This window comes from Bos mutus, chromosome 22 (genome assembly GCF_027580195.1).
Source record: "Bos mutus isolate GX-2022 chromosome 22, NWIPB_WYAK_1.1, whole genome shotgun sequence".
NCBI classification, from domain to species: Eukaryota; Metazoa; Chordata; class Mammalia; order Artiodactyla; family Bovidae; genus Bos; species Bos mutus.
The window spans coordinates 44,236,333-44,263,977 of record NC_091638.1 but is presented as its reverse complement, the minus strand read 5'-3'; the positions used below and the strand labels follow the sequence as shown (position 1 = coordinate 44,263,977).

The 27,645-nt window shown below is 45.9% G+C and overlaps 1 protein-coding gene across 2 annotated transcripts in view; it reads right to left on the bottom strand.

The window, feature by feature from the left end:
• Nucleotides 1–27,645, bottom strand: part of IL17RD (interleukin 17 receptor D) — a 68,417-nt gene that overhangs the window by 15,986 nt on the left and 24,786 nt on the right. For both annotated transcript variants that reach the window (XM_005887877.2, XM_070359032.1), the window contains exons 2-6: nt 12,265–12,322; nt 7,403–7,528; nt 2,820–2,938; nt 2,185–2,305; nt 174–218 (exon numbers count right to left, since the gene is read on the bottom strand). In XM_005887877.2, the coding sequence (XP_005887939.2) occupies nt 174–218; nt 2,185–2,305; nt 2,820–2,938; nt 7,403–7,528; nt 12,265–12,322 (469 nt within the window). The remainder of the gene's footprint in view (nt 1–173; nt 219–2,184; nt 2,306–2,819; nt 2,939–7,402; nt 7,529–12,264; nt 12,323–27,645) is intronic.

Here is a 27,645-nt window from a genome sequence, read left to right as displayed (position 1 = left end):
CTCCTCTGTCCATGGGATTATCCCAGTAAGAATACTGGCGTGAGTTGGCATTTCCTCCTCAAGGGAATCTTCCCAACCCAGGGATCAAACCCACTTCTCTGACGTTTCCTGCATTGGCAGGCAGATTCTTTACTACTGTGCCACCTGGGAATACCAAGGACAGCTATACTTACAGGGTTTACAAGCCAGGTTGTCCGGCTGCAATAGCAGGTCACACGCTATTAAGAAAGACACATGTTTTTAGTTTTAGGACAGTTTGACATCTTCCTCATCTAACAATTCAATACAATATAAATATTCAGCACTGAACGTTTCTGGAAAGAATGTAAAACATAGCAACTGCATCGATTCAACAATGCTTTTCAGTATAGCCCAGTTGTATCTTGTGAAAATTTGAATTGTATAATATAAAGATATTAATGCAGTTCATTTTATGCCACTTAAGTGGAAACAATACGAAGTCACCTACATTTTAAAAGCTTGTCAGGTATTACATAGTTTCAAGGCCATGCCCAAGGGCAGCAGGACTGTGTTCATGTTTCTGTCCTATGGAGGGGCTCTGTTTTAGCTGTAGGCAGAAATAATGCCAGCCCCTACCCAACTGCAGAGTGGTTAGGCATAAGAGAACACTGGAGTGATCCTGGCAACTTTTCTTGAGGTTACTTTAACTTTTGCTGGCTCTCCAACTTAAAATCCTTTTGATGGAGTCTAAAAATGACATCCAGCCATCTACTAGGTAGCAAGCAGTACCAGTGCTGAAAACGAGGAGCTTTGAAATCGGATTTAAATGTGATTAAAGAAAAAAAACAAAACACCATGACAGAGGCCCTATATGCCATGCTGCTAACCCAGGAGGACCCTCTGGAAATTATGCTTACAATGCCAAGAAAATCAAAGGCTGCATTGAGGTCACGGTGCCCTGAAATGGTGATAAATGCACCTTCTGTCCCGCCTCACCCCCAGAGAGACTCTGATTCTGATGAAGAAAATTAAAGTAGGCTAGTTTTGATTTAGGCAAGCTTTCCATAAACACGTTCTTTGAATCCTCTCTCTGGTTGTTACATGTAAGGCACTGAGAGATACTGTAAAATGCACATGGTCTTTGTCCTATGGAATCTTATTTTCATTAAGACAACGAACATCTCTGCATAGAAAACCACTACCGTGTTAAAAGAAGAAAACAATCAGGGTAAGAACTCTGCAGAGTAAGAACTCTAAAGCAGCGATTTGGGCTGTTGAAAGACACACCACACTGTGTGCAGAACAGGTGGAAAAGGAGAGGCAGACAGAGAGGGGAATCCTGTACAGCCAGTGCTTGGTTGCAGGGTGAGGACTCCAGAGTCGGGCTCCGTGGCATTCAAATCCCAGCCCCCCAGCAGCCCCTTCAACCTCTCTATGTGTGGCTCCACCTCTGCTAAGTGGAGATGGCAAGATTAAATCCTTTGTAGGGCTGTTATGGAGGTCAACTGAATTAATATTTGGGAAGTATGTAGAATGGAGTCTGGCACAGAGATGTTAAATAAATAAACTTCCTAGAATGAGGTGACCTCAGGGACACTACTTGATTTTCTTAACCTAATCTTGAAAAAATGACAGGCAGCCACCCACAGAGGCCACCCTCCTGAGGACAGGTACAGAATGGAATCATTTCATGCTTACCCTTCACCTTAAGATAAACTTATACTTTCTTTTCCTCTTCTTAAGTTAAACAATTTTACTACATGGCTATATTGCAGCACCTTCAAAAAAGGTCAACTGTCATGTCTGCTCTATAACAAGCCAGGAACAGGTGTTTCTGGTTAGATGAACAGTTGTTTAGTTGCTCGATTGTATCTGACGCTTTTGTGACCCCATGGACTGAAGCCTGCCAGGTTCCTCTGTCTATGGGATTTCTCAGGCAAGAATACTAGTGTGCATTGCCATTTTCTTCTCCAGAGGATCTGCCTGGCCCAGGGGTCAAACACATGTCTCCTGCATTAGCAGGCGGATTCTTGACCACTGAGTCGCCACGGAAGCCTGGGTCAAATCTTAATTTTAAAAATTGCTTTTCTGGATGCTTTTCTCTTCTCCATGCTAGTTTCATACTAGTATTTCATGTACTCTTGAACATATCTCTGTCAAAATGTCTTTAAAAGCAGGAGAAATGTCTCCCCCTGGAAAGTAGGCAGGAAAGACCATACTCACTGCGGGTTCTGAAGAAGAAAGGGTGATAATTGCTTTCGTTTTTAATGGAAGGAAAAGGGACGATCTTTACAAAGTAATCTGTTTCAAATTTCATATTCAGGAAAGGTTGAGATTCCATCCCCTAAAAGGGATCAAAAAACATGTGTGATGTCACGGAGAAATCACCCCCGCCTCTACCTACGTGCAAGAGTTCCAGTCCATCCTGATGGTCCCCCAGACACAGTTCTAGGGTTGGTGGGGGGTGTCCCAGGGCAGGAAGAAGTCAGGTTTCTTTTCCAGACTAAGTTTAGGTTTAGACCCCTAAGTGAAAAGGAATATGGACAACACTGTCTGTTTTTCCGACAGTGAAGCCGAGGCTCCAAGCTGGTGGGGAAGAGCCCACATCCTCTCCTGAGGGCACAAAGCCACCTTCCGGGATGGCTGCTCCACCTCAGCTTGTAACCTGAGAGGTGTGTCTGTCTACCACCGGGACGTGCTAGAGGGTTTCTGGCAGTGTGGAGCAGGCTCGCCCACCTGGGCAGGCGGGCTGGAGTCTGCAGCCCCTCCTCCTGCAGTTTCGCAGGCTCTCAATAGACCATTCAGTCCCCAGAACAATGGCACGTCTTCAGGGGTGTATTCCCCTGCAGGCGACTTACAGCTCTTTTGAAGCTACTGTTGAGCTGCTTGGGGTCCTTTAGAATCAGTTGTTGGCACTGTCGTCCCTCTGACTTCAGCTCCTCCAGTATGACCCGAAATCCTTTTAGGAATTCGATGCCTGAGCAAAGCAGAATGCTTTTATTAATATGAAAAGAGGACCTAATTACCTTTGAACACACTTTCCTTCCTCTAAGATCACCGTCCTCTCCCCCTACACAACAGAGTAAAAGGCATTCTAAGTCAGGCAGGAATATCTGGGTTTACAGAAAGGAAAAAGGCATACCCTGCATTCCTCTCGTACAGGCCAGGTGATTTTCTGTCCCATCATTACTAATGAATAAATCTCTAATCCTGCCAGCCATTTCACGAACGTCCATTTGCTCTATGACATTAGGGTTCAAATATTTAGACCCAAGTCACAATTGATCATAAAAATCTGCAGTGGAATATATAATTTCTATGTCATTAAACAAGGTGTATTCAGCTGACAATCATTTCCAGTGCTGACTAGGGACTTGCCCCAAACCATGTTTCAAGTACTTTCCGTTTTAGTCCTATATTTGCTGGCATGTTTCACTAAGAAACGTAGAAAATTCCCAGCAAAGTGTGTGTCTGCACCCAAGGGGGTCCTGGGCTGGAGATTAAATAGCTTAGGAGAATGCCTATGTGATTTACAAAGCTGTTCTTGCTCTAATCACGCCTGAAAGGCAGACACCCAAGAGCTGCCCAGTGTGTGCTCTTGATGCTGCCCTCAGAGGCCCCCGGGACGCCCACAGCGCCACTGAAAGGGACTGGCCCAGCCTCCTGCCACCTGAGCTTCCCCCGCTGCACGTCCAACTAGCTGCTTTCAAAAGGATTAAGCTCTGACGGCCACGAGAGCCGGTGCTAGGGCTTCGTATCCCATGGAGACTGGAGAGGTCCAACTATAGCTGGAGCAACCCGAAGCAGGCCTCAATTGGCAAGATATCGATTTCGCATTCTTTCGAAACACCAGACAAGGAGACATTTTCAACCCTTCCCCTTTCCAGGGCAAGAGTAATTACACAGGATGCAATTAAGCAGGTGGGAAAATTATCGATGGCAAAGGCCAAGGAAATCTTTTTCTCTTTCGAATAGGTTCTCCAATCCTGTAATTATTTGATGAAGAGCACATATTTATGGTGGGAAGGGCAAAGGAGTCACAATTAGAGCCTCACGACTTAAGAGGTTGGAGCACAGAGGGCACAAGTCCGGACCCTGCCGTGTTGTAGTATTTTGAGTACAAAGCTTCCTGCGGGAGTGAGGGCTGGTGGATCCACAGCCAGAGATTCACACATGCTGACCAGATCCAAGGTTTCTGACCAGCAATATTCAGTAGATCTCACAAGAATTTGTCTTTTGAAATCCTCCCATTCCTCCCCTCCAAATATTTTTGAACAAATCCTTATTATTTATACTAAGATTTAATTCATGCATTGTTGCCAGAACTGTTTAAACAAAAGCCAGGTGATTGATATGACTGTAAGACTGTACCTCTCACAATTACAGACAAATTCATCAGTTGGAGGTGGGAGTGGGTGATTCCAGTTCTTATATTTAAAAAGACTTGCCTGGAAAACCACTATTCCAAGTCTGGGAGTAAATGTAAATCTTATAGTAACTGGTTTATCAAAATATTATAACATCTCATAGTTAGATCATGTTTATAATTTTATAGGGCAGTAAAATAAAGGTACTTTTTTACTCCTTGTCATTTAACTGATTGAATCCTTCTCACAACCACAAGCGGAAGGTATTGTCCCCACTTTATAGGTGAGGAAACAGAGGTGTACAGACACTAGATGACTTGCCCAGAGTCACACAGGGATGAAATGGCCCAGGTGGGATCAAACCCAGAGTGCTCTTAACGCATGTGTTTTTCTATCTCCCAGTTCAGTTCAGTTCAGTTCAGTCGCTCAGTCGTGTCTGACTCTCTGCGACCCCATGAATCGCAGCACGCCAGGCCTCCCTGTCCATCACCAACTCCCGGAGTTCACTCAGACTCACGTCCATCGAGTCAGTGATGCCATCCAGCCATCTCATCCTCTGTCGTCCCCTTCTCCTCCTGCCCCCAATCCCGCCCAGCATCAGAGTCTTTTCCAGTGAGTCTATCTCCCAAGGAGTCTCCTTAATAGAACCTCATAGAAATTGCTAGAATCTATCCAGCCATCCCCACCCACACACTGTCATGCAGAAAAAGCTCATCTTTCTGCCCTCACGGTTCCTCATGTCAGTTCTCCTCACATCTCTTACTTTCATTCTAAAGAGGGAGCCTCCAATGTGTCAGGCCAACCCTTTAACCATTTTTAGACTTATGTTGGAATGACCACTTCTCTTTTATCCACAGAGGATGTTTTTCCTTTTAAATGTTAAGATAATGTTATTTTTGGAAAACCTGTTGCATTCAGACCCAGTGGTATTTACACAGAGAAGTGAGTCAGGCCCACAGGTCTGATCCATTCTCCCTGTCTCTGTGCTCACCTTTTCTGAATCTGGTTCCTTTGAGATTTCCCCCATTTAGATTAAGAAATTTAGACTTTATCTTACTTTTTCCTTGGTCAGACTTTTTTTTAAATTCTAAGATTGGGTGGCAATATCCTAGGAAACCTGAGGACCGGGATCTGATGATGATAACAACAGACACTGTTTTTAAGAGTTCTCTTTAGAAATGTACTCTGTGTGTGTGTTGTCCTTAATTCTTTTTCTACTTTTTAACAGGTTTATTGAGGCATAATTGGCATACAATTAGTTTCATTTTACAGAGAACATTTTCATATACTTTGACTTACGTGTATACCCATGAAACTGTTATTAAAACCAAGAACTTACCCATCACCTCCCAATTCTTCCTCATGTCTCTTTATACTCCCTCTCACTTCTGTTCCCAGGCAATTAGGAACCTGCTTTTTGCCACTACAGCTTTGTTTGTATTTTATTGAATGTGTCAATGCTAATGCTTTTTTTTTTTGTCTTGCTGATTTCACTCAGAAAAACTATTTTGAAATTCATCCACATTGTTAAGTATACCACGATTTCATTCCTTCATTGCTGGGTGGTGTTCCATTGTGTGAACGCACCACAGCTGGTGTATCAGTTTATGCACTGGACGTTCAGGATGTCTCTAGTTTTGGACAACTGAAAATAAAGCTGCTGTGAATGTTTGTGTGGATATATGCTTTCCTTTCTCTTGGGTAAATAGTAGTCAAATGGCTGCATCATGTGGTAATACACATGTAACTGTTCAGGAGAATACAAAAAGGTTTCCCAAAGTAGTTATCCCATTGTACATTTCCACTCAATAATCTTTTGTTTTTGCAATTTTTTTTGATTATGCATGCTCAGTCACTTCAGTCGTGTCCAACTCTCTGTGACCCATGGACCATGGACCATGGCCCGCCAGGCTCCTCTGTCCATGGGATTCTCCAGGCAAAAAAACGAGTGGATTGCCATTTCCTTCTCCAATGAGAAAGTATGAAGTGAGTGAAGTGAAGTTGCTCAGTCTAGGTTGATTTATAATGTTGTATTAGCTTCTGCTGAACAGCAAAGTGAATCAGTTATACATATACATGTATCCACTCTGTTTCTAACTCTTAAATGAGGAGAAAGTCATATGCCTCAGATGGGGAAGCTGAGGCTCAGATAGGTTTAAATGTTTCTCCTAAAGGTTTTGTGTGTGTGTGTGAGTACACACTGTTGTGTCCGACTCTTGGCAACCCCGTGGACTGTAGATTGCCAGGCTCTTTTTCACATGGGATCTTTACAGGCAAGAATACTGGAGTGGGTTGCCATTTCCTTATCCACGGGAATCTTCCTGACCCAGGAACTGAACCTGTGTCTCCTGCATCTCCCACAGTGGCAGATGGATTCTTTACTACAAGTGTACCTGGGTAGCTCATCCTGGGTTCAAACCCAGGCCCATCTGAACAAATGAGCCCTCTCCATGTCCCACACTCAACTACCTCATCCTATCCTGGGCATCATCAATTCATTAAAGAGGACAAGCAGATTCAGCCGTAACCTGAATCTGGCCAGATAATGTAGGTTTGTTGGTTTTTTTTTTTTTTTTTCTGTTTGTTTGGCTTTTTTTTCAGTCCATACAATTTAAATATAAATTCAGTTCATTTCCAACATTTAAAAATTGTTGATTCTGTGATTTCTCCTGAAAACTGAGGTTGTCCTGACAACTCACGAAATTTGCCAAGGCTAGGCTGGTGCATCTCGATGTGGCCACAGAAATGCTGGATCCTGAATCCATTACATTCTTGGCTAGGCCACTCATCCCCCAACTCCTGCTGAGACACACAAGCAAAGACCTCAGTGACATTTACCATTCACACACTATTATTTTACAAACCTACATCTCTCTCGATAACAGCCAAGGGAACAAAAGATGAGCCATGAAGCACAGCATGAAGCAGCAAGAGTTACAATCAAGTAGTGTCTGTGCAGAGGCACACCTAAGCTACACTTGTGTCAAGACCTACTTGGCCCCAGGAGGCCATTGCACTTAGGACCTCTGTTTTGGGTACCACCCACCATCGTAGACTCCACTTGGACCACTTACCGAGGGCCCCGGGGGACCAAAGAATGGTGACAGCCACTTGGTCGTGGCAGGCGTACTGACTGATGGTGATGTTCTGGGCGTCGGCGATCATGTGCTTCCCCACCGGATTCAAGTAAGTGGTGCAGTCTAGAGGGTTGGGAGAACCAGGACAGTTAGATTTAAACATTTGTTTCTTTCTTTTTCCAAGTTCATCTTCTCAAATTATACAGAACATGCTCGGAGTTAGCCAAATCTACTCTGTTTAAAGATGTGTGCCTCAAAGCCCACAGATGACATCAAAGGTTAGCTGTGTGGAAAACTGTTAAGATGCTGCAGTGGGGTTTATGTATAACACTATCACCCCCTCGCTTTTGAGTTAAAGTGGTTGGAGGATTATGTAAGGTCTGGAGTTTGCTGTATCAGACATTCACTTTTTTACTACTCTGACAGTTTACCTAAATCAGTAATAACTCAGGTTAGTTCAAAATTTTTTCCAATGTTACAGAGTGATCTGAAACCAAACAATGACCAAGTAATCTGGGGTTTATTCTTTTTCAGAAGAAGCCTAGAGGGCAAGGTGACTGCGGAAGAGGAACTCTTAGGAGGATGTGAACTTGAGGGGGCGTCATTCACAGCCAGGCTGTTAAAGAATCCAATTAGGACCTGCCAAAGGGACCAAGAGATTCAGTGATAAGCAGAGCACCTTGGATGTTAACCAGCATGACAAAGGTACAACTTTTGTTCCCAACACTACCTCATCAAAGACACCCACAACACCCACTGAATCCAAACACTCCCATGGTGCTTGAAAAAACGAAAACCACTGATTCTTTGATTTTGTCTGAGGACATGACTCATTGCCACCCGCCAGAGCAGCAGCTGTGCCACCTGGTGTTGCTAAGTACACTTTCAAAGTCTGCACGATCCTAAAAAAGCTGCCAGAAGCATCCAGCCAGACCAGGCGGGGACCTCAGAGGATGGCTGCAGGCTGTTTCAGCCACGCGTGCAGGGAGAGCCGCCAGCCTTCACTACAGACATCAGAATTACGTTGCTTTATCGTTATTTCTTTTCAGTGATTAAGCTTGAAGACTTTCTTTAGTATCTGATGCAAAAGGTCTTCCATCAGATTTCAAACCTACTCATTACCCTCTTGGAAGTCAGGGGGCTTTGGGGGTGAAGCATTCAGAGGTATTTTCTAAGAAGCTTGGTGAGTTTGTGGCATTCCCATCCCCACTCCCCATAAACTACACCACACATTTCCCATTTTTTATGACGAAAAACATTCACAAGGTATCTGAAAGTCGCAAAAGAACATAAGAAAAACATAAAAGTCATCCATAACCTCCCACCACACAGAAGTAACTGCTAACATCTAATGGATACTTTTGCAAGCCTTTTAACGTGCACATGATATTCTTCTAAAGCTTCTTCTAAGGGTGCAACACACACGTACTGAAAGCACGCCCCTCCTCTTTGAAACTCCATCTTCCACTCTGCCCTGTGTTCTGCTTTTTTGCCTAACTCCTACAGAAGGCACACTCCCTTCTGCAAACTCCATCTGCTTCAGAAACAATCACCTCTACATTTCAGTATTACTTTTGAAAAGATGTTAATGATTAATAAAACCAAATTCTACTTCTGATGAAAACTCACTCTCAAAGTGTTCTACATGTGTTCTCTAGATAGACGAGAACTTTAAAGTAGGGGGAAGAAATGTTGAAACATCTGGTTTAACACACACATTGAACAAACAAGGAAACTGTAGCTACAGTGATCGACTGGGTGGGCTTGCAGTGTCGCCAGTGACCAGCCCAGGGCCAGGACACAACACCACCTCTGAGGGCTCACACAAAAGGCTCTTGCCATTCTATCTCCAGCACAAAGCTGGACTGAAACATAAGTTCTGAGTCAGAGGTATTAACCTGCAGAAATCCTGGCTGAGACCAGCTTCCCAGTAAAAAAAAAAAAAAAAAGAAGAAGACAAAATCCCACCATATGTATAAAGTTCAGATATTTTCATTTATTGAGATATATAATGAAAGAAGGGGCCTTCCAGGTGGCACTTGTAAAGAACTCGCCTGCCAATGCAGGAGACATGAGAGACACAAGTTTGATCCCCGGGTCAGGAAGATTCCCTGGAGAAGGGCACGGCAAACCACTCCAGTATTCTTGCCTGGAGAATCCCATGGACAGAGAAGTCTGCCAGGCTATAGGTCCCAAAGAGTCGGACACAACTGAAGCAACTTAGCACAGCACAGTACATAATGAAAGAAACCTTTGACTTCAAACAGCTTTAGGAAAAGATTCATGGACAAAAGTAAGTCATGTTTTTTTCTTTACTCTTTTTTTCATTTCTAATGTCAAAATTGGCATTCTCTGGGTTTCTGCAAATACAATTATGCAAATATAAAGTCTATGAATTAAAAAAATGTATTATTATCTATTCAGGCATTACCCCCTCAGAGCCTGAAGGAGAAACAAGAAATCCAATGTGAAAGGAGGCAAGATCTGAGAGCAAGATCTTAAAGGCAAGACATTTTCTTTCTTCGTAACATTAATGGAAAAGGAATAGAAAAGTAACATTTCTGTACTTTAATACTTTTGGTGAAAACTTGGTAATTGGTTCTTAGCTATTTCAAACAGAACTAGTAACCAGTCAACAGAGCAGTAACAGGAACTTCCTTGTGGGAGAAATAAATTATCTTTTTCAATGGAAAACAATAACTAAGTTTTTTTTGCACAGCCTGGATCCAATTATTAGCAACTCTAACATTTTGGATTCTGGTTACAAAATAATTATGCCCAAATGACATTTGGCCAAAATGCAACCTAGCTTCAGATGTCTCAGGAGTTGAGTTGTGAATTAAATTCTAATTAAATGCCAAAGAATCAGAAAGAAAATAATGACCAAGAGACAGACACTGACATGGGTGCCACGCATCTAGTCCCATGAAGGAAACACTAAGGCACTTTTAAGTTTTATAGGTATGGATCCTCTTTCACAAAACCCCACATTAAACTAGAGATGCAAATAGTTGTTTGCAGCTGACTGGAAAGTTTTGAACTTTGAACGTAATACAAGATCTCACAGGACCAAGAACATATTATTAGAAATTAACTTTCTAATCTAAAGAAAGATCCCTTACACGTGTCTTTACTTAGCTGAATCAAGTCTCACGGACTTGCAAATCTTTTCTTACCATCATAACATTTACCCAGAACATGCACGCCTCATGGACGTGAAGTATCCAAGTTTCCCATGTTAAGTCCTCATCAGTGAAAGCACCCATGTCAGCAACTGTGGGCATGAACTTGACATCCGTACTTGTATTTAAAATTGTTAGTTTGCACACATGACCTCAAAAACCCTGCTTTAGCCGTGTTGATTCCAAAGGCCCAGTGTGGCCTCCAGCCCTTACTCGTGATTCTCCCCAAGAGACGAATCAAACATCAGGAGTCACTAATATGAATCAATCTCCTTCCTGTCAACATTCTTACCTATAAATTATGGCTCGTAAGGCTAACATTGCTCATAATTCTATATAATTACCTTCTAGGGCATGAAAGCAGATGCTCAGAGGGGGTTCTACATGCTTCATCAGAAAAAAAAAAAAACCAACCTGCCCTCAGGAAACAATTTGGTCAGAAAAAGTCACAATTCCTTGACAGAAGGGCCCAAAAAGGTGCTTGGGTTCCAGCTCCAGTTGGAATGACTTCTGATAGTAACAGGTATCAGTCACTGAGGGCACACTGAAGGCCAGATCCCGAGATGAGCAGTTACAAGCATTACCTCACTTAAGTCTCAAAATGGTGCTGAGGAAGTTAATCATTACTTCACATGATGAGAAAACCGAGGTTTCGAACAGTGGAGTCGTTGGCCATCATTCACGGCTGATGAGGTGGGGGACAGGGTGAGAACTCAGGCCCCCATCAGAGATGGCTGACTGGAGACGCCCGGGCCCATCTGAGACACAGATTAACTCGGCCCACTCTGTGTTTGTGAAAACTTTTAAGTAAACGCCAATATATTTTTTAAATTAATTAATTTATTTTAATTGGAGGATAATTACAGTACTGTGGTGGTTTTTGCCATGTATTGACATGAATCAACCCTGGGTGTACATGTGTCCCCCGTATCCTGAAACCCCCCTCTCACCTCCCTCCCCACCCCATCCCTCTTGGGTTGTTCCAGAGCACCGGCTTTGAGTGCTCTGCTTCATGCATCGAACTTGCACTGGTCATCTATTTTACATATGGTAATATACAATATATATATTTTTAAATCCGTGCTGGGACTTCCCTTGGTGGTCCAGTGGTTAAGACTTTGTACTCCCAATGCAGGGGGCATAGGTTTAATCCTTGGTCAGGGAACTAAGGTCCCTGAATGCCACACAGCATGCCTCCCCCGCGAGAATGCTCAAACTAAAAAAATTCAAATTCCCCACTCCTCTTGGAAACCACATCTGACTGAGCTGGAATGGAGGACCCAGTGCTCCTCTAGGACTAGACACGGGCTGTCCAGTTTACCACCGTCCCCATCACTCTCAAGCATCCTGTGCTTGGGGTGCTTTGCTCATGTGACCCCTGCTGGGCCCAAGGGCATCTGGGTTGTTCCTAAGGATATGGCTATCTCCTGAAGAAAGCAGGGGAGGTCTCCCCACACAGCTTCTCTCAGCACTCTGGGGGACAACCGACCTGTTCAAGCTCTGAAATACTTGGGTGGCTTACATGAGTCTGAGGTGCTTCGGCTCTGTTGATAAACCTGAGCAAGTTCAGGAAACCCCCCAACTCGAGGACCTGCAGGGTCCCCGATTAAGCACGACCATGCAAGCTTTAGATCACTTAAGGGGCTCTGTTCTTCAGTGGTCAAGTCGTTTACTTACTGTCATATCTGAAGGTGATGTTGTACAGCCCGCTGTTTCTGCTGGCCAGCCCCACTCCCTGCGGGAAAACAGGAGAACATGAGGAGGAGTGAAGCCAATTTGCTTTTCCAGCCCAGATCCCCATGGAGTCACAACGCACACATGATCGCAGAGACCCAGGGTCATGCCAGTCACCGAGCAACATCCACGCTCTTCATGGCCCCCCGCCCCCGGTCCCCCCCCACCCAACTCCCTCCAGCCCAGGAGGTTCCTAACTGCCAGGCCACGGGGATCAGGGGTACTCACTTCCCCTGAAACAATAGCAGCAGGCTGCTCTGTGTTTGGGGGTTCAATAATAATTCATTAACAGTAAAATTGGGAGAGAGAGAGACCATGAGCTGCCAGCTGGAGCCCTTCCAGTTGGATCCACTTTGAGCACTGATTGGTTATAAAATTTGCCTACCAGACACTCTTGTCCAAAAGCCCTATTAAGCCACGACAGATAGGCAATTCCTAAAGTTCGAGGAAACAGGTTTTTCATTCCAAGAGCGGGAATGAGTGTGGGAATAAGCTGTTACTTTTAATGAGAAAATTCTTCACTGCCTCCATACCTATGCTTGGAGCATAGACGGTGGGTCATAAAAGAAAAAGAAAGGACTTTAAAAGGTCTACCTCTGACTCTCAGTGATGTGGCCGCTAGCCATCTGCACTCCTAATAGCAGGGCTAACAGCTCCGCCAGACTTCCCACTTTAATTACAGCATCCACACGGGAGCCCCCGGCATCCTCCTGGTGGCCCCGCCTTTTCCTGACCCGCCACTTATCCACCATGGGAAAGATCAGCTAAGACTCTGGTTTAACTGTTTCTGTAACCATCAGCAAGTGCACCATTCAGCATGAATTGCAGGATTCTTCCCCCCACACAAAATGTTAATTCTTAGATGCTAACTGATGGGAAAATATTCTAACCACACAGCTACAATTTCCACCCGACAAGGAGGATGCTGGGGAAAACCATATGCTGGCAGTCTGGTATTTAATGGGCAGTTGTTACACTGAGATGCAATGTGCGGAAGCCTTCTGACGGAGCCCGGGGTCTCAGGCCACAGTCCCAGCACATCCATATGGTACAGGCATGTTCACTCGGCTTATCCTGAGGCCAGGCACACCCACTGAAACTGTATCCCTGGGCTCAGATAAACACAGACCTTGGGAAAGCACAGCTGTGCAGAAAGGGATGGACACACCTCGTTCTAATTAAAGTGAGGAAGAAATGGTTAACAGAAAATCTAAATCATCATGGTGCATTAGCTCCACAATCAGTTGGGGTTCCCCTCCCCTTCTTCCTGGTTCACCTTCCTTCTCCAGCTGTCCTCCTTCCATCCTCCCTTCCATGTATATACAAGGTTCCAGAATTCCTCACCTGAGTTCAAACACTTTGCAAAGTGTTAATACCTTACTCAAACCTTAAATGCCTCTATTACTGCTTAGGGATAGGCCCACAGTCTGCAACTGGAGGATGCCCAAGCTACAGATGGCCACAACCAGAGCACCACAACCAGAAGGAGACCAGGAAGGAGAGGATACAGTACCTCCATGACCCCTAAGTCTTAGGACCCCCAAGACACCCAAGCCATACCCTTCGCCTCCCATACAAAACCCCAGGACCAAAATTCACCTGGATTCCCTGGTGCCTCAGATGGTAAAGAATCTGCCTGCAATGCAGGATGCCAGGATTCGATCCCTGGGTTGGGAAGATCCCCTGGAGAAGGGAATGGCAACCCACTCCAGTATTCTTGCCTGGAGAATCCCATGGACAGAGGAGCCTGGTGGGCTATAGTCCATGGGGTCGCAAAGAGTCAGACATGAATGAGCGACTGACACACATCTATTATGAGTCAAACATTATTCGAGGTACAGTGGTACATTATCCCTACCCTTGAGAGCAAAGTGGTTCATTCATTCAAAGAATGCAAATCACACATAGCACATACAGACAAATCTCAAATCACACCTTGACCCTCCAAGAACTCTCACTATAGAAGGCATACAAGGTCTATGTAACTATGGTAACAGGGCCATAAATAAGCATTCAGAGTATGAAATGTCACAAACAGTACGTCAGAAAGGATAAACCCAGGGTAAGAACACTGCGTACCAGAAGTTTAAAAGAGGGAAGAATAACTGGGCTAGAATGGAGAGGAAAGGGGAGTCTCAGGAGAGGGAAAGAAAAAAATGTAATCCGGGGCCAATGAAAGTACGGTAATCCTTCGTCCTCTAGCTGGGACCAAGGGCAAACCACTTCACTCCACTGGGTCTGAGTCTCCTCAAATTGTCTTTTGATTAAAAGACAATTCTTTCCTCTGAGATGGGAGTTTGAGGAGGGCCACAAGAAGCCATGCAGAGGAAGCATTTTTCAAAAAGGAAATGCATTCCATTTAATAGCATGCCCTGAGGCGTGTAGGACTCTGATGACCAATCACATCAGCTTTTCATTTTGCTCTTGTTCTCCCTATATTTCTATTGCAACATGTTTTTAACAGATATTCATTGGGCACTTGCCATGAATGCACTATGGAAAAGAGACCAAGAGAGTGAGAGGGGCTATATTCCACACACAGGAACCAAAATCACTGTAAATAAGGGCTCTGTGATGTAGGCGAAGCTGCTCAGAGGCAGGCCTAGGGACCTGGCCTCAAAGGGCAATGAGGCTTGCCTGTAGCATGTTCACCACCAACTGAGCATTCCACCTTCATCCAAGCCCCAAACAGCACTCGGCCAAGAACCAGTCCTGGGTCCTGACCTGGGGCAGGTGGCAGGGGGTAGGGCATGGCCTCTGGTCACCAAGGTGACCTCCTGACGTGCAAATCTGCCCTCATTCTGCTCCAAGCCCACCGATGGCTCCCTGCCCCACTTAGACCATTCCTGACGTGGCCCCTGCCTACCCTGTCAATCACTCCCCTCCCCACCTCCCACCTTGTCCTGGGCCTACACGACTGCTCAGTATACGTTCAGGGGACACACATGTTCCCTAAAGGCCCTTCTCTTCACCCGGGGCCTGCTCCTCTGTGAGCTTCTCACCTTAGCCTAGTCCCTCTCACACTGTGTTCCTAACACATCAGCTTGCCTACACACTTTTTTTTTTAATATACTTATTTAATTACTTGTTTACTTGGCAGGTTCTGGGTCTTAGCTGCAGCATGTAGGATCTTTTAGTTGTGGCACATGGGATATAGTTCCTGACCAGGGATCGAACCCAGGCCTGCTAGCATTGGGAGCTCGGAGACTTGGCCACCAGACCACCAGGGAAGTCCCTGCCTGTGCACTTCACTTGATGGGAGCACAGTGATCCATCCCCACAATTTGACCAGCATAGCACTTCTCTGAATGCAGAGGCAAGGTGGTCATCCTAATTCCACAGAAGATCAGAGACCAAAAGACCATGTGATCAACCAAGGCTGATCGTGCAACCAAGAGACATGGGCTCCTGTGTGCGCTGTAAAGACTTTTCACGCTGGGATGTCTTCAAGTACACAGCTTCTCAGCACGTGCCTCAAACAGACACTCTACCAGGCTGTCCGCAGCTCACACCCAAGTAATGTTCAGCTGCTCCAGAGTCCTAGGACCCACCTGAGAAGCAGTGTGCCCAGGCTGACCCACAGAGCACTGGTTTTCTTTACAGTTGGTGGCAGACAGAAAAACCACCACCCCTGCAACATGTCTGCATACAAGCTCCAGAATCCATGAATATGTTACTTTACATAACAAAGTGAAAGTGAAGTCACTCAGTCGTGTCCGACTCTTTGTGACCCCATGAACTGTAGCCCACCTGGCTTCTCCATCCATGGAATTTTCCAGGCATGAGTACTGGAGTGGGTTGCCATTTCCTTCTCCAGGGGATCTTCCCGACCCAGGGATTGAACCCGGGTCTCCCGCGTTGCAGGCAGACACTTTACCATCTGAGCAACAAAGGGGCAATACAAATAAGTTTCAGGATCTTGAAATGTAGGGGAAAGTAGTCTGAATTATCCAGGTGGGCCTAATAATAATCACAAAGGTCCTTAGGAGAGGGAAATGAGATGGTCAGTCGGAGGAGACATGACAATGGACATAGAAGGCAGAGAGGCAGAGAGATGGTTTCAAGACGATTTAAAGACCTTATACTACTGGTTTGGAAGATGGAGGAAGAAGGGGTTAATCAGCTGAAGAATGCAGTTAGTTCAGCCACTAGATGCTGGAAAAGGCAAGGAATGGATTCTCCCCCTAGAGCCTCCACATAGAGGCCACCGACACCTTGATTTCAGCCCCAGAAGATTCATTTTGGAGTTCTGATGTCAAGAGCTATACGATAGTAAGTTTGTGGTATTTCAAGTCACTAAGTTGGTGGTAACTTTTTAAAATTAATTTTTACTGGAGTATGCATGTGTGAACATACGTGCATGCTCAGGCATGTCTGAATGCAATCCCATGGACTGTAGCCCACCAGGCTTCTCTATCTATGGAATTTTCCAGGCAAGAATGCTGGAGTGGGTTGTCATTTCCTTTTTCATATTGGAGTATGGCTGGGTTACACTGTTGTACAGTGGTAACTTTTTATTACAGCAGCAATTGAAAGCTAATTACTTACATAATTTCAACTGCCACGTAGATGAATTGCATCTCAAAGCCACACACACACACACACACACACACACACACAGAGTTGTGCTGTCATTCTCCCCTCCGGCTGACCGATCACTCTCACTGCGCCCTCTCCCACCCCCGCTTCAGGCAGACGTGGAACGCTGATCCACGAGCACCGCGACTGTAGATTTTGCCATCCTACCCAGACGCTTCTTCGTGGTGATGCTGGGGCTCATCTGGAGTAGAAGAGTGGTTAAGAGAATGGGCTCTGGGACTGCCAGAGCTGTGTGCAGATCTCCTCACTTTCCAGCTGTGTGACCTTGGGCAAGCTTCTCAACCTTTCTCAGCAATGGTTGTGTCATGATTCCTGAGAAGACTCCTGCCCTAATAAACACAGTGAGAGGTATGCTATGAGGGGACACATGAAGTAGGCAGGGGATGCCCACAGGAAGTAGCATTTCCAGGTATGACGTTTCCAGCAGCCAGACCTTGGGGGCACAGTGGGAGAAGCGGCAGCCGTGCAGGTCAGAGCAAGGTGGAAGAAGGCACCAACCAGCAGACTGAGGACTGTGTTCTGCTGTTGCTTGTGGTGGGAACTGGGCGACCCAGAGACTCCGTTCCTGCAAATTGCTCAAATCGGGGGAAACTCAAGGCAAAGTGACTAGGTCGGCCCCCACAGTCCAGGGCCGAGGTCACGGTCAGCCCTTGCCCCTGACAATTATTAGCTTTCTGTCATAATGAATGCATGTACAATTGAGCCAGTTATATACCAGGAACCCAGGAAGTTCTAGCTTGGTGTGACAGAGGAGCCTTAAGGGCTTACAGTCAGGGTCTGCCGTTAGAGAACACAGAGAAGGCCACTCACAAAGCTGGTCAACAGCTTTGGAAGCTATTTCTTCAGGAAACAATTCTGAGCTTTTACCTACTACACACGTTTTGATATTTAATGAGCTGAAAATTAAGAATACTTGCTTGTTGCCTATTACTTAAAAAAGCCAGCGCTGTGACCTCAGGGTGTCACATTCTTAGTTAATTAACCACCCCCACTTGCTGCACTAACGGCAGCTTTTAATTTGTTCAGATGAGAGCTAAGGAGTAAAGCCGGGGCACCCTAGCTGGGCTGTGATCCCTCTATGCTAAGCAGAGCAAGAAGCAGCAAACGCAAAGAGAATGGAGAAAACAGCTTTTACTCTGGAAGCGGGAGGGGAAGGAACACCCTTAAGTGCTCGAAAGGAATAAAATTCAAAAGGCAAAAACCTACACCATGCTCCACCCAGATGGCAAAAAAAAGGCAAAGGCCTGGAACAAAATTCAGCCATGGGGTGGGATCCCATATAGAGCAGCCAGCATTGCCACCAGGGGCCGACAGCCGGCCAGTTTCCTGGGGGACCTGGGGGACCCTAGGCCTTTTGAAAACACCAACTTTCCAGAGCAACATTCCCATTCCAGCTCCAGAACAGTGTAAGTGCCACTGTGGAAAAACGCATTTTTAAAAGGACCATGCTGATTATAGTGCCCCCTTTCCAACGGAAGACAGGCCAAACAGTAAGGCCTACATGAGACTGCCTTCAAATCAACTGTGGTGAAGGAACTTTCAGAAAGCCACTGAAGTTGCAGTGAACTGAGACTGGGGGAAAGTTTGAATAAGAGCATTTGTCAGGGAGAACTGAAAGAATGTTTTTTTTGGGGGGGCGTGATGTACAGCATGCAGGATCTTAGTTCCCTGACCAGGGATTGAACCTTGGGAGTGTCAAGTCTTAACCACTGGACTGCCAGGGAAGTCCCTGAAAAGATTTTTTTTTTTTTTTTTTTAAGGCACACCAACCAAGTAACTACTTAAAATTATGGGCAACTCAAACATTCTATTGTACATAACATTTCCTTCACCTTGAGTTTACAAGCATGTCAATGAGGTTAAAAAGATAGCAGACAGCTTTGTGAAGCTTAAAATGCACAAGGGGAATGACGTTTCTGCCTGTGACCAATGGACATCACTGGGGCAAGAGGCAGAACAAGAGGCAAGAGGCAGAACATGAGGTCAATGTAGTTCATGCAGGTTCAGAGGGTTTCATAAATGAAGACAGATCCCACTTACTTCAGTTCAAACCTTTAGTTTAAACAAAAAACAAAAAACAGCAAAGGCAGAGAAGCCCCAGGTGATGTAAGCCGAGGAGAATGCTGGCAAACCCCAAACATAAGGAGAATAAATCACAAAGCCAGCTTGGGCCCGGCTCTATCTATCCAAGATATTCACGCCACATTCCCAGGAACTGTTCTCTCCCACTCCCCATCTAGAAGCGACCAACTTCAGACACGCGGGGTGCCAGCCAGCTGTCTAGTGGGGAACACACAAGCTCTGTGGGGGTAGTGCTGGTGGGTTCCCACCAGCAATTACCACGTCGGCCCAAAAAGACCCGGAGATCTTAAGCTAATTAGAGAGATTTGCTGGAGGAGGTAGGAAATAACTTCTCCACAGCATCGCCTGTGCACCAGACCAAAGCCGTAATCATGATTCATCTCTGACATGTTGCTAATCATTGCACACATGTTCCTAATTTCACGCTCCCCGAAGGAAAGCTGAAGGGACAATTGTTTCTGAGCTCTAACATGGAGCCAACCTATGCCAAGTTACCATGTGTCCTGCTTATCAAACTGAAAGCTCTAGTTTTCATCTGAGCGTCTTTTCACTCTTTCGCCCTGCCTCCATGCCCACCCTCGAAAAAGAAATCCATTCACTAAAGACAGAAGTGTGGGAAGGCATGCATTATTTCTCAGAAATTTTTTTATCTTTTTTTTTTGCGATATCATTGACATATAATGCTGTGTAAGTTTAAAGTGTACAAAGTGTTGACTTCATACATTTATGTATTGCAGTATGACAGCAACTTTTCTACATGGTGGTGGCCTAAATGGGATCTAATACATTTTAATATAACCTTCCTTGCTACAGACTTCATAATTTTCTCTTTACCTTGCCCCTGGAACATGCAAATACAGTAAAAGCCCAGATATCAATACACACACACACATACACACACACACGTGCACGCTGACTTTTTTCCTCTTGTTTAAAAACAAAACAAAACTCTGCAGCCGCCCTGGTTTTCACAAAGCAAAACCCCAAGTACTTTTTCCAATGAGTCTGTTAAGAATCTGGGCGGTGTGTTCTCTCGTGGCTGATACTCGCAAATAGACAGGATTGTTCCATTTTTCCAATTCCCCGAATGTTAAAAGCAAGCTATAAAACATGCCTCTGGACGAAGAGCCAGGCCTCTCCCCTCCACTTGCACACACCACTCCCATCCACGCAAATGAGAACCGCATGTTAAAGTGCCAGCATCCTTAAGGTAACTGTCAACATATCTGCAGTTTCAAAAGCACACATGGGCAACGCATGGACACACATGACCTGGTTTTCTGTAAATACCAGGTACGAGGGGGAAGCAAACACCAGCCACCCGAGCACACACCCGGCCAATCGGCTACAGGCTCGCTCTCACTTTGCTCGGAAAGGCGATTACAAAGACTTCACTCCAGAAACCCAAGAAAAGTTTCTTTCTGCGAGGGCAAAATAGTGATTAGACAGCAGAGGAAAAAATTAAAGCTATAAACATGATTGTTATGCCTAAGCTCAGAGGAAATGTTCGGATCAAAACAAAACTACTAATAAAAAGCCTTAGGACCACACAGAGAGCGAGGACTGAATTGTGCTGACTTCAAATACAGTTTCCAAGGCCGGGGGACGGAGCCTCCAAATGCTGTATCACATCTGGAATTCTGTTTTTACAGCACAGATGCCTGCAGAAATGGGGAACCGTGGCGTTGCCATGGGGACCCAGCTTCCTCCGGCGAGGCCGGTCCCCTGGATGCCCCACACATGTGCTTCCTCAAGGTGGATTTCACATCTTCGGAAATTATGGAAGGCTGCTTTCTCAGGTTTTAGTGCTAATTGAAACATCACAGGCTGCTCTATAAAGCAAGGCGACCCCTTTTGTCGGCCTATTATTTCTGTCCACATGGTGGTCTTGGACAGAAAAAACTTAAAATAACAGCGGGAAGCAGCAAGTCAACATTATACCCCTTTTCATAAGTTACTTGTGGCTTTCCCTCCTTCGCAGCCATCAAGCATCCTTTTTAAACTTTCCTGTCTCTGGCTGCAAAAATCCAAGGCAGTCCCCTGTGCTCCGGGCCACCTCCCATCACCTGCTTTAGGGAGGGACCAGGCTCAGGATCCAGGGCTGCTTGGCCGGTTGCCGGAAATGAGCCACTAAGGCCATCCCAGCAGCGCTCCTGCCATAGCAGGAGGTCTTCACTTTTAATTGCTGATAACCCCTTTGCTGTTAAGGGGAAAGAGTTTCTAGAGCCCCTAGGAGAAGCCTGTGAGAAACACTCCTCACCCCACTTCCCCCAGAAACATTCCTGGGGGAAACCTTCCCCCCTAGAAACAATTCTGGGACATTCCCAGAGCTCTGGAGAGACCACTGAGCACTTTCCAGAGTCATGTTTAGACACAAAGAATTCAGAGACTCCACTTAGAAATGAGGGGGTGCATCTTGGCTTCCTCCTTCTCTGGGAAGCAACCCCCACATACAACTGACCCCTCCGGGTATGGGCTCAGATATACACACACCCCATAGGTGCTGGAAGGTGCTTCCCATCGTCCCTCATCTGCCTCCCTAGGGCCACAACAGGCTCAGAACAGGGGTAAAGACCCTCATCTCTCTTCTCCCTGGGAGCACTCTTCCATCCGTACTGACTAGAATGCCCTGAGCCAAAACTCCAGTGACCTTCCTAATATGTATCTGCCTCTTTGCAAGGTCTGGCCTTTCTCAGATTTCACGGAGGAGAGGAAGAGAGTCAGCCCACCCAGAGGTGAAACAATAGTCGCCAAGCCCCACGGGTGGGTTGAGGGGACTCAGGCTTCCTGGTTCTCAGCCCTGTGACCTCCCGATCCAACACTTTCATCTAGTCTGTTAGATACCACATCCCAAAGTGTCCCTGAGATGCAGCCGGAGTGTGTGTGTGTGCATGCCTGCGTGTGTATGTGTGTGTGCTCTCTCGTGCGTGTGCCTGAACCCAGTCACACAGAAAAAAAAGCACCAGGAAGTCAGCAGTGTGGCTCCAGGTGTTAACACTTAGCGCATCCTGCCCAGCCCCCACCAGCTTGAGGCTGGCCTCCTGGGAGCCGGACACAGCAATTAGGCCCTTCCCGGGCCGGGCGCCTTTGTCCCCTTGCTAACATCATTAGTGTCTGACTTCCTGTGCACAACGGGGGCCTCCCAGGGGGCAATCGCCGGCTGACCGGGGCAGGGCATTAGACTTCCTTTGTCAAAGACCCTCAAATGTTAACAAGCATGTGAACAAGCTTCTCCTCCGCCCCCCACCCCAGTTGCTCCTCCAGCCCACCAAACACTCCGGGGGCAATTCTCAACAGTCTTGGTTCTCCCAACTGGGGGGAATCTTAGTTCCTGAAAACAGTATGAAGTCTCCATGTCGATTTCCTAGAGTTGTTTCCCTACAGGCGGGCCACTCGAATTTGCTGAGTACCTGTTACTTGCTCTGCATTACGGAGAAAGCAATGGCACCCCACTCCAGTACTCTTGCCTGGAAAGTCCCATGGACTGGGGAGCCTGGTAGGCTGCAGTCTATGGGGTCGCTAAGAGTTGGACACGACTGAGCGTCTTCACTTTTACTTTTCACTTTCCTGCATTGAAGAGGGAAATGGCAACCCACTCCAGTGTTCTTGCCTGGAGAATCCCAGGGATGAGGAAGCCTGGTGGGCTGCTGTCTATGGGGTTGCACAGAGTCTGACACGATTGAAGCAACTTAGCAGCAGCCCTGCATTAAGGAGGCTAAAAACGGATAAAGATGACAGTGCTCAGACAACATAAGACAGGGACTGTCCGACCCCCAGCCTGCAGCCTGCCTCAGCACAGGTGTCCCACTCAAGCATGCTCATAGGCTGAAGTGCAAGATGGTCTCAAGATACAAGGATGTGCTGAAGGTTTGAGTAACATCCTGAGGCTTTCAAACACTAATCATATCAGAAAAATGGATAGGAGGGGGGAGTCTGAGTTGTTTGATAGCTTCAAACCACTAAAAACCTCTCACTGACCCTTATCCTTCCCAACAGAGTTCTTCAGCTTTTTATTTGGGGACACAGATGTCTGAGGATTTGGGGAGAGCTGTGGTCCACGTGTATGCATGTGAGTTCTTCAGGAGGATTCCTGAAAGCCACCCAGGCTCTCACCTGCCTGCCTTACTGATAGCTTAACACCAGGTCTACAGGGGGAGCGGTTTAGGGACCCAGGGGGAAACTCTGGCAATTAAAAAAAACAAAATTCAAATGAGGGAGGGAGGTGGTTAAATGTAAGATCTCAGTTTTAAGTAAAACTCCAGATTAATGCCTCAGCTGTTATCCTTTGTATCCAGTATTTGTTCCAACTGAGTAACTGAAGGCTTTGTCTAAGACTCTGGGACTCATGAACTTAAAGTGGGAACGTAAAAGCAACCATTTCTGCTGTTAACCACCTGAACCCACGAAGAGCCTCTATCACTTTTAAGATCACAGGTGACAAGTCCCGTTTGCAGTCAAATCTTTTTTACTGAGTACAAGTTTTTTTTTAAAACATAAAATACTATGTGAATTCTTATTCCTTCCCCCGCCCCCGCCCGCCTTTGGCTGAATAGGAAGGAACACACTCATAGTGTCCAGAAGAAAGAGAGAATGGCTGAGTTTCCCACTCCTGCTCAACTGCTTCTTCCTATCTTTGGTATCTGTTGTCAACACACAAAATTAGGTTAGGTCTGGGACACATTCTCAAATATTTGCCGAAGAACCACTAGGGAGGATAATCTCAAACCCCAGTTTCCCAAAATGAAGAATAATCTACAATTTAGACTTCTTACTCCAGACATACCAAAACTTATTCAAGATTCAAAAGTTAGATATCGGTAAAAGCAGAGAAAGGAGACTGTCACCACCAAGATGCCAAGACCCCCACAAGTTGATTCTGATGAACTCTACAAGTTTCAAAGAGTAAATCAGTTCGCCTTTGGTTCTGGTTTTTACCTTTTGCCAAACCAATTTCTAAATAGTAGGTGAGCGGAAGGATATATTCAAACACTAATGATCCCTGCAACTTGAAGTCTCCCTACTTCTTGGATGGAAGCCAGTAGTCTGCCCTTAAACTATAAGCAATAAATCCAGAAGGCTCTCTTTCCTAGTTTTCCATTGATACCACATGGAATTCCCATTAAAATACTCCCATGCAAACACACACACGATGACATACCAATTAAATCATTGTGTGATTTAGGCCAGGAAACAATTGTGTTTGCCAAAAACTATTCAACTTTGTTTTAATTTCCTTGAATGGCCAGAATGTCATTCTGAGAAGGAGGGCAAAGCATAAGGTAAAAAATAAGTATCAATGTCTCAGTTGATTTCAGATTTAGATAAATATTCCTTGTCAGTGAAGGAGAGCATGCAGAGTTCCCAGGAATGAGAGTTCCCTGCCTCACCTCCCCAGGGACTCTTGGCACAGATTGGTATAGAGGTAAATTAGCCAATACGTGTGAGGCGGACAAGGCAAATAGCACAGCACTGACGGAGTGGTGCTGGTGGTGGATCCCTACTCCCCCAAGGTGGAGTGAAGCACGCAAATGGCACACACAACCGTCCTCCTTGACCCGCCAACAGAAAGAACGCAATGCACCTTAGCCCCTTCATCAGCGTTCTGTGGAGAAGTACTTCCAGAATCAAAGCAACATGGTGGAACTAGATTAGAAGCCTGCAGTGGCTTTTTATCATGAAGTGGGTTTTATCATTAAGTTAGGATGAAACAGACACTTACCAGAAAAAAAAAAAGAAGCAGTGATTAGGTATTTTTAAGCAAATAAAAAAGGGAGGTCCAAAGGTTCTGGCTAACATGATTTCAAGCTGAGAATGAGCAGCTGGGTGGACGTGAGGCCAAGCTGTCAGGCTCTGTGGGACATGGAGCCACGTCAGCCATAGGAGCACCGAGGAAGCGGGGACACTGAGGAAGTCCCCTCCTCCCCAGGCCGGGTGGGACCAGGAACCAAGTCCTATTGGCTGCTTCCCCAACTGTCCACGAGGGGCGCAATACTCGGTGGTTCTCAAATAGAGAACCCTAGGCGTGGGTTTTCAAGTTTCTGGGAAAATAGTGGGCTTTTCTTTGAAAGGGGCTTTATTACTTTTGTAAATATAATAAGTTCAAGGCAAGAATGTGAACATCTTCTCTAGTCAATACTATTGTACTGTATATTGGGTTGGCCAAAAAGTTTATTTGGGTTTTCCATCTTTTGGAAAAACTCAAACACTTCAAAATTGCTAAGAGACTAGATCTTAAACATCATAATTACAAAAAAAGGACTGATAATTTATGTAATATGATAGAGGTGTCAGCTAAAGCTATTGTAAATCATACTACAATATAGATGTATCCAATCAACCTAAATATACACAATGTTATCCCTTAAACTTACACAATGCTGTAGGTCAATATATGTGTATATCTCAATAAAAAGAAAAGTGTCCCTAAAATTCCTCCCCTCCGCATCTCTTTGGAAACTCTTTTAAATGATCTCTGTCGCATGTGTCACAAGGACTCTAACTTAAGTAGGATCCTAATACACACACCATTTATTATGATAAATGTCTACTAGCTAATGTAGCGGAGAAGGCAATGGCACCCCACTCCAGTACTCTTGCCTGGAAAATCCCATGGACGGAGGAGCCTGGTAGGCTGCAGTCCAAGGGGCCTCGAAAAGTCGGACACAACTGAAGCGACTTAGCAGCAGCAGCAGCAGCTAATGTAGCTCTACTAGCTGATGTAGTTCCTATTGGGAGAGCCATGTGGGTAAAATAGCAAAAAGATCCTAATGAGGTGAGAATTAAGGCCACTGGCAAATTTCTAAGCGTTCTGCTGCTAAGTTGCTTCAGTCGTGTCCGACAATGTGTGACCCCATAGACAGCAGCCCACCAGCCTCTCCCATCCCTGGGATTCTCCAGGCAAGAACACTGGAGTGGGTTGCCATTTCCTTCTCCAATGCATGAAATAAAAAGTGAAAGTGAAGTCGCTCAGTTGTGCCCAACTTCTTAGTGACCCCATGGACTGCAGCCTACCAGGCTCCTCCAGCCATGGGATTCTCCAGGCAAGAGTACTGGAGTGGGCTCTAATTAGCCATCACTATTAAAAAGTAGCAGGCCCTTTCACCTGCTCTGAACGCAGCTGTGTATATGGAAAAGGCAACAAGGCAGATTCATCGAGAAGGCAACACACACAGGTTAATATTTCGGTAGGCTGCCTGTTGATGTGGGTACCTTAAATGTTGCTCTGTAGGGTAACCAAATTACTATGATTTACACTGTGTGTTTAAAAGAAAATTACACAAATTTAGGGGATTTTATGATTAGTTGGCTGGTCTCATGTGAATAACAGAACTGTGTAAAATTAAAAGGGAAATGGGCAAATCCAGGAAGCGGCTGACAACAGCTTTATCCTGCACGGTAATCACTTTACAGAGGCTTGGAAACCTCAGAGCGCCAACGCTTCAGAGCCCGGGGGGCTGGGGGAAGGCCACTGTGGGCAGATTCTCCAGAGCAAGCTGAGGAGATAAAATAATTCGCCAATAAAAACTGTATACTCCATTTTGTGATTAAAATCACAACACACATGTAGCATGAAGGAGGAAAAAGGATCTTGCCTCAAAAACTTAGCTGGTGCCCCAGAATTTATCAGCAGATGCCTTGAGGGCTAGAGATACACTTTACAGTGGGAGGGTCTTTTGAGTGATGGAGAACAATGCTCCTCCAGGAGTTTACCATCTGTCTTGGAAAACAAAGCTAAAAGACACTAAATTAGAGGCAGTAATGTTGTATTTATGGAATGAATGTGCTCAGTTATATAACTGAGCTCCAAGTAACAGAAGCCCAGAGACAGGGAAGTGAAGAGGGGAAGGCCCACCAGCCACCAGAGAAGTGTTTTCACAGAGGAGGCAGGTCTCTGGCCAGACCCTGCAGCGTGTCGCACTTTCGAGGGTGGGGGAGGGGTGGGAGAGGGTGGGCGTGGGGAGAAGACCCTTCCAAGCAGAGGCAGACAGAGAAGCATGTGGTCACATGGTGAACACTCGGGAAATGGCCCTGAGTCCCCAGGGATGAGGAGGAGCCTCCCTCACCAGCCAGAACGAACACTGGCAAGCTGGAGTGACCGACCCAACAAACCCATCTCTTTCGAGTTAAACACCCCAAAGTAGCCTGAAAGGATTGGCGCCATAGGGCTGGGATGGACAGGTGGGCTGGGTTCTGCACGTGGCACAGCCTGGAGTTTGGCAAGACCTAAACAGAGAGGGCCTAATAGACGTGAGCACAGCCTGACGTGGCAGGCGGGACTGCAGGGGAAGGGTGCAGGGACCTCTGATCCGGGTCGATGTGGCAGCGGGCTAGGCTGGGGGTGGAGAAGAGCAAGAAACAGTAAAACAGCAGCTTCAAAAGATGAACCAAAAGGACCAGAGAGCTGAATCAAAGGGAGGAGTCAGATCCTGGGGCCTGTGGACCGAAGGTGCCACTGACAGAAGAGAAGGATTAGAGCTGGGGTCTTATTCCAGAGTCCTCCTATTTTGAACATGGGCCTGATTTCCTGCCTGATACAGATGGAAGGCATTTTAGAAGGAGGAAGCGGAGTCCAGAGCACCATCAACTTCCAATTTTCACCTATCTTCCCTCCACGGCCAAAAATGTCACTAACTGTTGGAATCA